The 14,300-nt window shown below is 49.8% G+C and overlaps 1 protein-coding gene across 1 annotated transcript in view; it reads left to right on the top strand.

Moving 5' to 3' along the window:
- DNMT1 (DNA methyltransferase 1) overlaps positions 1-14,300 on the top strand; it is a 43,739-nt gene that overhangs the window by 17,999 nt on the left and 11,440 nt on the right. Inside the window, 17 exon segments of the mRNA XM_005910849.3 lie at positions 1,575-1,609; positions 2,098-2,179; positions 4,168-4,202; positions 4,647-4,692; positions 4,788-4,868; positions 4,944-5,053; positions 8,029-8,147; positions 8,481-8,573; positions 9,039-9,190; positions 9,476-9,644; positions 9,647-9,662; positions 9,770-9,953; positions 11,190-11,287; positions 11,682-11,829; positions 12,824-12,939; positions 13,346-13,550; positions 13,630-13,763. Coding sequence (XP_005910911.2) covers positions 1,575-1,609; positions 2,098-2,179; positions 4,168-4,202; positions 4,647-4,692; positions 4,788-4,868; positions 4,944-5,053; positions 8,029-8,147; positions 8,481-8,573; positions 9,039-9,190; positions 9,476-9,644; positions 9,647-9,662; positions 9,770-9,953; positions 11,190-11,287; positions 11,682-11,829; positions 12,824-12,939; positions 13,346-13,550; positions 13,630-13,763 — 1,823 coding nt within the window.

Raw genomic sequence — 14,300 nt, 5'->3', positions numbered from 1 at the left:
TGGGCAGGTGACCTGCCCCTCCTTGTGGGGGTTGGCAGCTGTCGCTGCATGTTAGCACCTGATACGTAGTGAGCGTTCAGTTGTCTATTTATGGTAATGGTGCCAAGGGCCTATGTGTGCCTGGCCTAAGACGTGTGTGGAACCAGCTTCTCTTCATAGCCTCTGGCCTGAGAAGGCTTGACGTGTCACCCCAGATACACGCGTCATCATGCTTGTGCTGCTTTATCGACCAGTCTCCTGAGTTCTGAGTCTAGCTCCTCGCGTTCCCGCCAGCTCCCACAGTTCAGCTTAGTTAACATATTTAAACCCTAAAATATTGTACACTGACCCAGGGGTGGGCCTGTATAGAAGCCTCAGATGGTGAGGTTATCCACAGGGCTGTAAACTCCAGGGGACTGGGCTACATCTGCTGGGGGCCACAGCACAGGGATCTTATTAAGCTCCTTAGCAATTTGCTCTAAGAAAAGCCAAACCAGGATGGTCTCAAGATTGTCTCTGGTTTTCTGTGAGATCCAGGGAGCAGAGCCTGAGGTCAGACTTCCTGGGTCCTGAGTGTTCTCGCTTCCAGTGGGCACCCTTGCTTGTTCTGTGGCACGTGATCCTTTCGGTGTGTCACCTCCAGCTTGTTCTGTCTAACATCTTATTGTCTCATCTTTTCTGATTACTCGTGATCTTAATCGTCAGCACTTGCCTGGGATCCCTTCAGGTCTAGAGAGATCTCAGCGGTGGTGTCAGACCATCCGTTTTCCTCAGACAGCAGCTGGCAGGAGCTTCAGACCCCACAGCCAGCGCTCTTGTCTCATGGCAGAAAAGGACAAAAGGACCAAAAGTTTGACTTTGTCTAGTTTTTTTTTTTTTTAAATTATTGACTTAATCTGTGTGTATACTTCTTTATAAAGGTCAGCAGCATATCAGAAAGATAGTCTTTGTATGTGGGCTCTGCTGTCTTTAATGAGTTGGTGACCAAGTTGGGAATCCCTACTTCTGTCTCTTTCCCATACTGGATTCCAAAGTTTAGCGTTGTCACCTACTTTCCCCACTCCTGTCCCAGTGCCTGTTTGTATGACATCTTCACTCCTGACCAAATGACAGATGCAGCTATAGACATTTGGGCTGACATAAGCAAAATGGCTCTAACAGTCCCTTTTGCTTTGAGCTATCCCAGGACAGGGGTGTGTAAATTGTGGTCCACAGGCCAAAGTTGGCCCTCTGCCTGTTTTCATAAAGTTTTATTGCAACACAGCCATGCCATTTCGCTTATGTATTGTTTCTGGCTATTCTTGTGCTGCAGTGGTACAGTTGAGGAGCTGTGACGCAAGTCTGTGGCTTGGAAACCTGAAAATGTCTGTTTTTTGGCCCTTTACAGGAGATCTACCAACTCTTGTTTGTAGGCGTTAGGGAACTGAGTTAAAATTTTTGAAGCCTCATCTCTAGCCTGTAGACCTGCCTAGATTTTCCAATTCTCTCGTCCCACGGTGCTGCAATCATTAACTGATACTTTGGGGTTTTGTCTCACTCTTGCTCAAATTAATTTTCCCCCCTTTATTTCTCTACCCACACGTTTCCCCTCTCAGGATGAAAAGAGGCACAGAAGTCAACCCAAAGATCTGTAAGTGGTTAAAATGCTTGTGCTTTTGTGCTGTGCTTTGTGTAGTTTAAATTACCAAAATAGCTATTGGAGATCTGTGATGTAGATGTTTACAGGGAATTGCTGGTGCTATTGGAAGACTGGATCAGTTTGGGTGGGGCTGGATGAGAAATCACTGTGGGCCCCATCTTGCCTGTTGCCCTTTGCCTCATGGGTAGCACTCCCATCACTGCACTGCCACGTGTCTTAGTTCCAGTATCTCGTCAGGCCCCATGTCTGAGGGTCACATGGGGCGTCTGCAGGCCTCTTTTCAGGATCACGTGTTAGTGACGCACCTTTGGAGCCACTGTGACAAGGGGACTTTCTTTTGGATGGGAAGAAAGTGTCTGTTCACCAGATCGGTTCTGAATATTTTGCTTTTCTATAGCGAGGCATTAGTTTGTCATTTTTTATGTGAATTGGCAATACAGGTTTTAAGCTGACATTTGGCTTATTTGTTTATCCAATAGAGCTAGCAAACGGAGACCAGAAGAAAAAGAACCTGAAAGAGTAAAGCCACAAGTTTCTGATGAGAAAGATGAAGATGAAAAGGTAAGCTCTTGTTTTTTCAATTCTACTGTATTTCATAACATCCCATTGGCTGGAATATCTTAAAGTGATTTATAAACAATTTTCCTCATGGAAACTTTCAAACGTACCCTAGAGTAGGCAGAAAAGGGTAGCAAACCCTCATATTCTCATCAACCTTCATCAGTTATCAACCCATGACTAGGCATGTTTTACCCAAGCCTCAGTTATTCTCCTTGCCCTCCCTCACTCTGGTAAACAGATCCCAGACATATTACTGAAATATTAACAGAAGTGCTTCTATAAGGTGCTTCCTTCTAAAAAGGAAAGGAGTCTCTTAAACATCATCACAGGGACTTCCCTGGTGGTCCAGTGGTTAAGACTTTACCTTCCAATGCAGGGGGTGCAGGTTCAGTTCCTGGTTGGGGAGCTAAGACCCCACACGCCTCGTAGCCAAAAAAACCAAAATATGGAACAGAAGCAATGTTGTAACCAATTCAATAAAGACTGTAAAAATGACCCACATCAAAAAATATTAAAAGTAAATAAGCATCACTACAATACCATTTTCCTAACACCATAGTATCAAAGTCCAATCTCTGTTCAGATTTCTCTGAGGTCTGCATTGCGTGTTTTGCTGTGAGTCAGAACCCCAGCTAAGTCTGTACGATATGCTTACTTGCTGTTTGTCTTCCCTGTGTCATCTATAGCGCCACCCCATCCTCTTACTTGCAGTTGGTGTAAGTAGCCAGCTGACGCATAGCATTAGTGGGTTCTCAGGTTTGGGATCTTCCCAGAGCCCTGTCCCCTGTAGACCACTAGTTAGGCTCAGATGCTGGACCAGAGGCATGTCTCTTGTTTCCCAGAGGATTTCTAAGGTGGTGCTGTGTGCTTCCTGTTATATCACACCAGAGGCAGGGTTATCTTTGTAAGGCTTCAGGACTCATCACTGAACCCAGGTGCCCTCAGCCTGCTCCATCCATTATAAAGTTCCCCTCAGCTTTTCACCTTTTCACCTGTTTTTAACAATCATTGCTTAAATCCATTATTTCACTGGGAGTTGCAGAGTGATAGTTCTAGCATTCCTTCATTTACTCAAAATAATTCTAGAAATAAGTTTTCTCTTATTAGTCACCAGGGGTGGGGATGGTACCATAACCAAATACGACAGTCTGAGTGACTTAACCAACAGACGTTTATTTTTCTTACAGTTCTGGAGAATACAGTTCACATATCAAAGTACCAGCAGGGTTAGTTTCTGGAGAAGTCTTTCTTCCTGACGTGTGGACGGATGCCTTCTTGCTGGTCCTTACATGACCTGTCCCTGTGCAAGCACGTAGGGAGGAGAGCGCTCTGGTGTCCTATTGGATTAGGTCTCTCCCACTTACGACCTCACGTAACCACGGTCACTTCCTTAAAAGCCTCATCTCTAAATACAGTCACATTTGAGGTTAGGGCTTCAACATAAGAATTGGGTTGGGGAGCAAGGGCAAAACTCAGTCCATAGCGCCCCATATCAATTATATACTTACTGAGGTATCACTTAATACAGGAGAGCTAATTTTTGTCAGGCTTCCCTGGTGGCTCAGGGATAAAGAATCCACCTGCTAATGCGGGTTCTATACCTGGGTGGGGAAGATCCCCTAGAGGAGGAAGTGGCAACCCACTCTGGTATTCTTGCCTGGGAAATCCCATGGACAGAGAAGCCTGGTGGGCTGTAGTTCCATGGGGTCACAAAAGAATCAGACATGACTTGGTGACTAAACAACAAAAGTTTTTGTCTTTTTTAAAAAAACTAGTCTCTTATGAGTCTTTTAAGGAAGTCTGGTTATAATAATTTTGTTTATAAGACTAGACACTGGAGGTGGCTTGGGTCTCACTGGTTTTCTGACTGCCTTCCTGCCTCTGACTAGGTTTTGTGATAACCATGTACATAAAATTCTTTAACTTTGTGACATAGTCCGGATGGAAAAGACTTTTTTACCCTTCACTCTTCTGTTTTCTCTACTTAGGAGGAGAAGAGACGCAGAACTACATACAGAGAACTGTAAGAACTTATTTTTTGTCTTTCCATCAAGCAGATCGTAATACTAAACAGTTGTCTGAGAAAGAAAGAAAAAGGGGCGTTTAGTGATCCCCTGGAGAAGGAAATGGCAACCCACTCCAGTATTCTTGCCTGGAAAATCCCATGGACAGAGGAGCCTGGTGGGCTACAGTCCACCAGGTAGCAAAGGGTCCAACATGACTGAGCGACTTCACTTTGACTTTCAGTGACCTCCTGGAGCAGCCTTAGCTTTGCGTGTGATGGATAGTGAGTGCAGGACTGAGACATGCCAGTTCTGCTGTGTGAGGCAGGTCCCCTCTGCATGGTAAAGACACACTTTCCCCTTATGCAGCAGCTGGCACTCATCTGTGTCTGGATCCGGTATAACTTTGACAGATTCTGACGTGTCATGTAATGACTAAAACAAACCTTCTGCTTTGTTCCCAGAACTGAGAAGAAAATGACTCGAACCAAAATAGCCGTAGTGTCCAAGGTAAATGTACACCTGGGAATAAAAGCCGTTGTGTGACGCTAAGGGACTGGCTTAGGGCTGGCTCTCTGAGCGCCGTCTGTGTTTTGTCCCCACAGACCAATCCTCCGAAGTGCACCGAGTGCTTGCAGTACCTGGACGACCCTGAGCTGAGATACGAGCAGCACCCCCCCGATGCGGTAAGTTCCAGCTCTGTCTTCGGCCGGATAGTTACCGTCTCCTGTGTCTCTGCTCACTGGTCCAATGTCTCTCAGGTGGAAGAGATACAGATACTGACCAACGAGAGGTTGTCCATCTTTGATGCCAACGAATCTGGCTTTGAGAGTTACGAGGATTTGCCCCAGCACAAACTAACCTGCTTCAGGTAACTGATAGGTTTTGTGTGTTTTTCCTTTTTTTTAAATCCTGCTGGATCTTTTTATTTACGTGGCTGTGGTGGGTCTTTGTTACTGCACGGGTTTTTCTCTGGTTGTGGCGAGCAGGGGCTGCTCTCTAGTTGCAGTGTGCAGGCTTCTCGTTTCGGTGACTTCTCTTGTTGTGGTGCACAGGCTCAGGTGCTCTGTGGCATGTGGGGTCTTCCCGGACCAGGGATCGAACCCGTGTCCCCTGTATTGGCAGGGGATTCTTTACCACTAAGTCACCAAAGAAGCGCAGGTAACTAATATACTTATCATAACAAGGCATTTTCTTAAAGACACCTGAGTTCTTAATATCCTAATAAAGTTTTCAACACCTGATCTGCAACATTTCTTAAGCTGCTGACACTTCAGGGCCACCAAGCTGGTAGATGACTGGTAGGTCTTTGGTTGTTAAAGCTATTCCTGTTAGATCTTGAGTAGGTAAACATCCTTGCAAAAATCAGCTATTTTGCTGTGTCAAGTCTTAGTTGTGGCTTGCAAATCTTTAGTTCTGGCATGTGGGATCTAGTTACCTGAAGAATTGAACCTGGGCCCCCTGCATTGGGGAGCATGGAGTCTTCTTAGCCACTGGACCACCAGGGAAGGCCCTTGAGTCGGTAAATATTGTAAAGCTCATTCATTCCACTGAGGGCCAGCTATGTGCAGTGGGTATTATAGATACAGCACTTCAGGCCCCTGGTTTCATGGAAGCAGAACAAGCTGTGCCTGTGGGTAGCGACATTGTGATGGATGTGAAAAGCACGGGGAGCAGAGAGAGTGGGTGGGAGAAAGTTGTTCAGAATGGAGGGGAAGGGACTTGAGCAAAGACCTCAGCTTAAGAACAAGCCAAGGAGATAGTGAGGGAAAGACATCCAGGAGGAGGGAACAGCAGGTGGAGGCTGGGAGGGGGGCGTGTGGGCTGTGGAAGACTAGATAAGGGGCTGTGTGGCTGGAGTGGAGGGGCCGGGGTGAGTGGTAGGGGATGTGGCTGGGGAACAGGGACCCAGGGCTGGGGCTGGATCCTGCGGGGCTCTTCAGGCCGAGGCAATGACGCTGGGGTCTTCTTGGTGTAGGTAGTGGAGTTTGGACTGCGTTTGGGGTTCAGACAAGCCTGTGATTGAGCAGAGTCCCCCTCCTCTCTAGCCTCCTTCGTTCTGCTCTCTCCTGCTCACTGGAGGTGCTTCCCTTTGCTTCTCTGTGTGAAATAGCTTGGCTCCAGCTCATGTCTCCTTTCAGGCCTTGGCACGTGCTTTTCCTCTCCCTGGACAAGAAAAGAGTAGGGGCGGCTGAATTGCCTGTTACAAAGCGTTAGGTGGAATCATCTTGAGATGGTCTTTCTGACATTCCTGCCCCACAGTGGGCTGGGCGCTCTAGGAAATCCCAGTGTGTTTCTTCACAGTGCTCTGTATGCTCGCCGCTGTTGGGTGTGTCTCTCCCTCTCCACGAGCAGGAGCCTGATCTGTACTGGGACGCTGTCTACTCCCCGGCCACTCCCCGGCTCAAACCTCTGCCTGACAGCACGAGTGAAACGTGCTGTTAGCATTGCTGATGTTCACGGCCTTGTGCTTCCCTGTGGCGCTGCTGGGGCAGAGGCTCGCGAGAACCGGGGGCTGGGGCCACTGTAATCAGGAGTGTCAGGGCTTGGGGTCTCTGGGTGGCTCCTCAAGAACAGGTCTACCCCAGACTCCTTCCTGTGGGTTGGGAAATAAGAACACACGTCCCAGGAATGGCATGCCTTTGAGCATCAAGCCGTTGAAGCCAGACCACCTGGGTTAGCTGGGGACTCTGTTTACCTCTGGTCCTTGGGCTGAAGGTGGCAGGTGGCAACGAGCCCCTTCTGCACACTAGTGGGCCCTGCCCTGGCCTGAGACTCGGCACTTCTCCCTGATGTCACCTCTCCTGACGGAGCACGAGGACAGTCTGTCAGGCTGGGCCCTGGATCCTCCCCTTCTGTGAGTCCACCGTGTCCTGCCCTCTGTGGGTATGTGTCCATCCTTCCCACGGCTTCAGGTCCTAATGGCAGAACTGTGACCCATGTCTGTCTGCTATGCCTGGTGGAAGAGCTCCACTCAAAGTGCTCATGTGTTCATTTTTTTAATTTGGTAAGATTCCAAGATGAGAATTTCTTGGCATCCAGGGGCCTAGGCGGTGGGAATGTGGCGGGGGATACTCTCAGACCTGCATAGCAACTCTGGCCTTGAGGCCAGCACAGGCAGGTGCGTAAGCAGAACCCACCCCAGTCCCATCCTGTTTTCTCAAATTCAGCGTCCTGCTCAATGATGCACACTCTCCTAGTGTCATGGAGCGTCTCTAGGTGGTGGGTGTTCTTGAACTTGAGGCTTCACCCCCCAGAGGGAGGTGGAAGTCCCTCCTTCTCATGTCCTCAATGAGCCTCACTTCTTATGATGTGTAACACACATTATTTTAATCTTTTTGAGGTGAAAGTCATAACGCAAACTAACATATAAAATAGTGTGAAGCAGTAAATCCAGAAAAACAAAGCAGATCAGGAATTGCCGGGGTGGTGTCGGGAGGGGGGAAGGAGTGACAGGTCAGTGGGTGTGAGGTTTCATTTTCAGCAACAAGAACGTTTTGGAGCTAGAGGGAGTGGTGGCCCAAGTCTGGGTAGGATGTATTGGAGCAGCCAGTGCGTCTCCACAAGCCACTCCCCAAGGGAGGGCGCGCCAGGGGCTCCCCTGTGGGGTTTCCCGCTGTCGGTCTTGCTGACCTCTCCACATTCCCTTCTCATACTCTTACTCTTGGTACCCAGGTGGGCGAATCAGAAGGTATGGGGTGAAAGAGCATTGTACTGACCCAGGGTTCTGGCAGCCAGGGAGATAGTGGAGTCTGGGGACCACACTTCATCCCCCCATGTCTGAGCTTGACTCTGTACCCCTGCCTGCCTTGGTCTCCTGGTAAATGGCCTCTGTCCCCTGTCTAGCGTGTACTGTAAACGCGGTCACCTTTGCCCGATCGACACCGGCCTCATTGAGAAGGATGTCGAGCTCCTCTTTTCTGGTTCAGCAAAGCCGATATATGAGGATGATCCATCTCCCGAAGGTAAGGGGAATGTTCCAGATTGTCTGAAACAGTCAGTTTGTAAACCGAACAGAGTCTGGGCTGCGAGCAGCTACAAGCAGTCTCGCTCTGATGGCTCCAGTAAGGCTGCCCGGCTCACCTGATCAGAGGTGTGGGCTCGGGTGGGGACTCAGTGCCACTGAACCTGCTTGGGTTTTTGAGGCATATTCTTTTAGTCATGTCCAACTGTGCAACCCCATGGACTGTAGCCTGTCAAGGCTCCTCTGTCCATGGGATTTTCCAGGCAAGAAGACTGGAGTGAGTTGCCATTTCTTAGTCCACTTCATTTCAAGAAACCTTTTTTTCCTCTTTTAGGTGGTATTAATGGCAAAAATTTTGGCCCCATAAACGAATGGTGGATTGCTGGTTTTGATGGAGGTGAAAAGGCTCTTCTTGGCTTTAGCACCTGTAAGTATGTGGCCAACTGTGGACTGTTTTGGAATCTGAAAGATGCTTCTGTCTTCCATGGGGCTTGGTTGGGCTCTGGGAAGTCTCAGGCTCCCATGACCGGGCTTGGTTGGGCTCTGGAAAGTCTCAGGCTCTCGTGGCTGTGTGGGAAGCATGTCAGGCTTGATTGGGATGGCTTCTCGTACTAGTTACAACTGACCCTGGAACTGACCTTGCAGCTGAAACCCAGACCAAATTCCAAAAGCCAGAATCGAGCTAGAGGAAAGCCACTTGGCCAGTCTATTCTCTGGTTGGCTCCAATAGGCCCCTTCTGAATGAGTTAACCCTGACCGTGCCTCTTAGGTTTTGACGTTTGAGTGTGGAATGACTCTGCCTGCTCTGTGAGCCTCGTAGCCTCATCCCTGCCCTTTGGCTACTGCTGCTGCCGTCAGGCTCACACTGCTCTTGTCTGTCTGTCCACTCCAGCATTTGCTGAGTATATCTTGATGGATCCCAGCCCAGAGTACGCACCACTATTCAGCGTGATGCAGGAGAAGATCTATATAAGTAAGATAGTGGTTGAGTTCCTGCAGAGCAACCCTGACTCCACCTACGAAGACCTGATCAATAAGATTGAGGTAAGAGGCTTAGGTTTTTCATTATCTGGGATTCACAGATTGTTTACATGTGATGTTGTTCATTCACTGATTTGGGTCCAACTCTTGGTGACCCCATGGCCTACAGCCCTCCAGGCTCCTCTGTCCATGAGATTTCCTGGGAACGGATACTGGCAGGCGGGTTCTTTACCACCGAGCCATGTGGGAAGTCCCATTTACATGTGATACATATAAGCATGTTTGACGCAAACCAGTTTTGCTTAAGCCTAAGAGAAACTTCTGTTTTTGTTTTTTTTTCCCCAAAAGACCACCGTTCCTCCTTGTATGCTCAACTTGAATCGATTCACAGAGGATTCTCTCCTGCGGCATGCCCAGTTCGTGGTGGAGCAAGTAGAGAGTTATGATCGGGCTGGGGACAGTGACGAGCAGCCCATCTTCCTGAGCCCCTGCATGAGAGACCTCATCAAGCTGGCCGGGTCACCCTGGGAAAAAGGTGAGGGTGCAGTAGGAGTGAGCCTGAAGACCTGAGACGGAGTCTGGAAGGCAGGGCACTGCGGGAGCTCTTCCTGGGCCGCTAACACCGTGGAATCTCTCTTCCAGGCGAGCCGAGAGGCGGCAGACCATCCGGCAACCCGCCAAAGAGAAGGACAAGGGCCCCACCAAGGCCACCACCACCAAGCTGGTCTACCAGATCTTTGACACTTTCTTTGCGGAGCAAATTGAAAAAGATGACAAGGAAGACAAGGAGAATGCCTTCAAGCGCCGGCGCTGTGGCGTCTGTGAGGTAACCTCGCCTACGCCGGCTCTCCTGCCCCTCATGATCTCTGAGGAGCTCGCTGTTTTCTCTTTTTGGCTTGAGAGTCTTACTGCGTAGACGTGACCCCCCAAAAACAGCTCAGCGAAGGAGTTAGTTATCCAGGGGGACTTGCATGTCTTACGGGACAACTGTCAAAAGAGGCACGCTCAGGCACTTTGCCATCAGTGCTGCTTCTGCTACAAAGGAGTCTGGTCACGTCCCATTGTGTCCTCAGGCCCCTGTGTGAGGGTGAGGGGGGTGACTGCCCCGCAGAGGCCAGCACTGCTTCCTCCAAGCGGGGTCATCCTCCCAGGATCCTGTCTTGTCTCATGGTGGAACTTTCCTCAGAAATTGGGGGCTTCGTCCAGCTTAGCTTTGAGGCCTGAGACGACCTCTCTCTGAATTTTTTAGTATAATATGTATTTACTTCACCCTCGAGGAATTAATCTCTCTAATTCTATCACTGACCCAGAGATCAGATCAGTTTTGGTATCTTATTTGACTTAATTTGGATGAAAGCTTAAAAGTGAAAATATAGCACCTGCCTTCAGAACCACCCTCTATTCACACTAGTCCCTGGATTCTGAGGGTCTCCTCTGTCTTCAGTGGTCGCCCTCAATAGGAATTTGCATGTTGAACCTGTGTCCCCCAAGCAGTGGAAACACAGAGACCTAACCACTAGGCCACCAGCGAATTCCCTGTCCTCACCGTTCTTATTTTGGTTTTTATTTCATCTAGCACATGCTTATCCAAGCTTTAAATTTTCTTTTTTTTTAATTTACATAACCTGGCATCTTTCACAGCTACTGTGTGTTGATATGAGTAGACCTAGTTACCACTTTACTCCATAGTATTTCGTGGTGACTCTCCTAGCCTATCCCTCGGTGATGGGCAGTGTGATATTCTAATGTGTCTTCTGTGATTCTTCACTGCTTGGAAGCAGAATTGCTGGGGTGTAGGTTACATACTTGACTTTGATCTAGAACACTGTTTTCCAGAGTGGTGTCACCAGCTTACCTCTGAGCCACCTGAGTTCTCCTTTCCCCATACCTGTGCCAGTACCATGTCTCAGGGTTAACCTTTACAAACCTTACGTCTTGTTCCTAACTCTTATTTCCCTGAGTTCTAATGAGGTTAAACTTACATATTTTAAAATTCACCAAAAACTGGTTATCAGCTGTGACTAAAGGGCATTTAATTTTTTTTTTTAATTATGTGTTTTAGATTTGTCAACAGCCCGAGTGTGGAAAGTGTAAGGCCTGTAAAGATATGGTTAAATTTGGTGGTAGCGGACGGAGCAAGCAGGCTTGCCAAAAGAGGAGGTAAGTTTGGCCAATGATTGTTTTTGGAATGGAGGGAAATGCCAGCTGATGGCAAATAGACTTTGTGTGGGACAGATGGGTTGACACGTGTAGAATAGGCAAGATCTCTTTGTCTAGTGTTGTCACCAAACCTGTCCCTGTTTTCTTAGTGAAAACCTTCAGTTGGTTTTACTTTTTTTTTCCCGGCTGTGCTGTGGGGGCTTGTGGGATCCTAGTTCCCCGACCAGGGATTGAACCTGGGCCCTTGGCTTGTGGGATCCTAGTTCCCCGACCAGGGATTGAACCTGGGCCCTTGGCAGTGAGAGCACAGAGTCCCAACCCCTGGACCACCAGGTAGTTCCCAGTTGGTCTTATTTTTTAAAGAAGACCTTGCTTATCACAAGTGACTTTGTAGGTGTCCCAACATGGCCATGAAGGAGGCAGACGATGACGAGGAAGTGGATGACAATATTCCAGAGATGCCATCACCCAAAAAGATGCATCAGGGGAAGAAAAAGAAGCAGAATAAGAATCGGATCTCTTGGGTTGGCGATGCCGTCAAGGTAATCCAGGAGTGGGCCCTCGGCTGTCCTCGTGCTGCACTGCTGAGCAGCCAGGTACCTCACTGCCAGCCGTTCTGAGAGCAGCCGGAGCCCTGGAGTGAGAAACCTGCCCACGCATCCCGCAGCCGCGAGCGGAGCAGAGCTGACTGAGAGACTGGGGTCTGTGGCCAGGCGCCAAAAATGTGTTTTTACTTGTATGCTCAAGGACTCGATGTTCCTCGCCCTCCAAAGCTGGCATTTGATACAGTCCTGGTGTTCGAGACTAGTTCTCCTGTGAAGCTGGTTTTGAGGAGAGCCCTCACTGCCCCCTCGCTAGGAGTTGGTGTTTGGGAGCACTAGCAAACCGCCTCCGGAGGTTCTGTGCTCACCTGCCTAAGAGTCAAATTCTTTGCCACAGCTGGGGAGTGAATACGTTGTCCGCATTGGTCCCTTGGTGTCCATAAGCTGGAGACGGGCCAGTTCCCTCAGCAAGCCTGAGGCCTGCCCCTGCTGGGTGCTGCTCCAGGTCTGGGCGACACAAGTGCCGGCAGGCGGGTGGGGCACGGGAAGAGGGCTGGGGCCACAGAGGCTTCTTGCTGGAACGTCTTGAAGGGTTGGAGAGCAGCTGGCCACTGAAAGTCCTTGAGAGGAACCAGGGCAGAGGCCCTGTGGTGGGAACCAGCTTTCCTTGTGGGAGAGAAGGAAGGGGGTCCATGTGTCTGAGGGGGTGTGATGAGTGGGATGCAGTGCTGTTCTAATTGAAGGCTAGGATCTGACTTGCTGCTGACAAAGGAGGGCGGAGCTGGTGACAGAGGGCTGTGAGTGCCTCGGCTGCAGGCTTCCAGCCAGGGGAGGGGCTGCTCTCTGTAGTAAGTAGCCAGGCTGTTGGAGCTCACGGCTGTTTAGAGAAACCGTCATGAGCTATGCTTTTCTGTAAAGCAGCAGGAACTAGCAGGACAAGCCTTGCACGGACCTTCAGATCCATCCTCTCCTGAAACTAAGTTCTTGTTTTCAGACTGACGGGAAGAAGAGTTACTACAAGAAGGTATGCATCGACTCGGAAACCCTGGAAGTGGGGGACTGTGTTTCTGTAATTCCAGACGACTCTTCAAAACCACTGTATCTAGCAAGGTTTGTATCCTTCCTTCCGCCTGACTTCAGCCCACACTTTGAGTAAAAGCAGGAGGTGCCTGTTTTGCAAAAAGCAGCAGCTCTTTGCCCTAGACTAAAACCAAGAAATGGACTTCCCTGGTGACTCAGTAGTAAAGAGTTCTGCCAATGTAGGAGACCTGAGTTCGATCCCTGGGTTGGGAAGATCCCCTGGAGAAGGAAATGGCAACCCACACCAGTATTCTTGCCTGGGAAATCCCGTGGACAGAGGAGTCTGGTGGACTGCAGTTCATGGGGTCACAAAGAGTCAGACACGACTGAGCACACATGCAAGCGACACCGAACAATTATCTGTACTCCTGAGGAGCCTCGGGCCAGCTCCACTGGTCGAGTTAGAACCTTCTCCCTCCCCGTCTTCCGGCTCCAGGGTCACGGCGCTGTGGGAGGACAGCAGCAATGGGCAGATGTTCCATGCCCACTGGTTCTGTGCTGGGACGGACACGGTCCTCGGGGCCACATCGGACCCCCTGGAGCTGTTCCTGGTTGACGAGTGTGAGGACATGCAGCTCTCGTACATCCACAGCAAGGTGCAGGTCATTTATAAGGCGCCCTCGGAGAACTGGGCCATGGAGGTGAGTCCCCGGTGCCCTGCATGTGTTGCTGCCCCTTGCTGCGTGGGGTCATCATGGCTGACGGTGGCCCCATCCCCAGGGAGGCGTGGACCCCGAGGCCCTGATGTCAGAGGACGACGGGAAGACCTACTTCTACCAGCTGTGGTACGACCAAGACTACGCGAGATTTGAGTCCCCTCCGAAAACTCAGCCGACGGAGGACAACAAGTACAAGTGAGTGCGGGGCCTGGGCTCCCAGGCCGCCCTGTCGGTGCTCCAGGACGCTGTGTGAATGTGTGGACCCCCCCTGCTTGCCCTGTGCTTCTCTCTGCTGGGTCTGCTGTCCCCCTGTCCTCTGATTGCCCTCCCCGCCAACCAGAGACCAGCCTGACTTGGTTGCAGTGGCTGTGAGTGTGTGGACAGCCTGGCTGGGGGTCGGGGTCACGCCCATGAGAAGCTGTCCCACTCAGGGATAGGGTGTGTCTTTCTGTGTCTGTCCTACAAATCTATGTCTTTCCTCATAAGTGAGGTCTTTGATTCCATTTAACTCTAATGCTTTTAGAGAGGTTTGCTTCTTAAATGCTTAGTGCTCCTGTTTTCCTTTCTAACCTTGATACCTCACTTTTTTTAACTAAAGGTGGTGACTGGAGTCTTCCATCATGAGCAGTGTGTGGGAGTGAGGCTGGGAGGGTTTGCTGAGCTGCCTCTGGTACTTCCAGTCAGCCTGGGCTGCTTTCGGGCTTGATCTGTTTTTAAGGCACTCTAACTCTC

The sequence above is a fragment of the Bos mutus genome, chromosome 7 (genome assembly GCF_027580195.1).
Source record: "Bos mutus isolate GX-2022 chromosome 7, NWIPB_WYAK_1.1, whole genome shotgun sequence".
Taxonomy (NCBI): Eukaryota; Metazoa; Chordata; class Mammalia; order Artiodactyla; family Bovidae; genus Bos; species Bos mutus.
The sequence above is the reverse complement of the archived record's forward strand: the minus strand, read 5'-3'. Positions and strand labels throughout refer to the sequence as shown.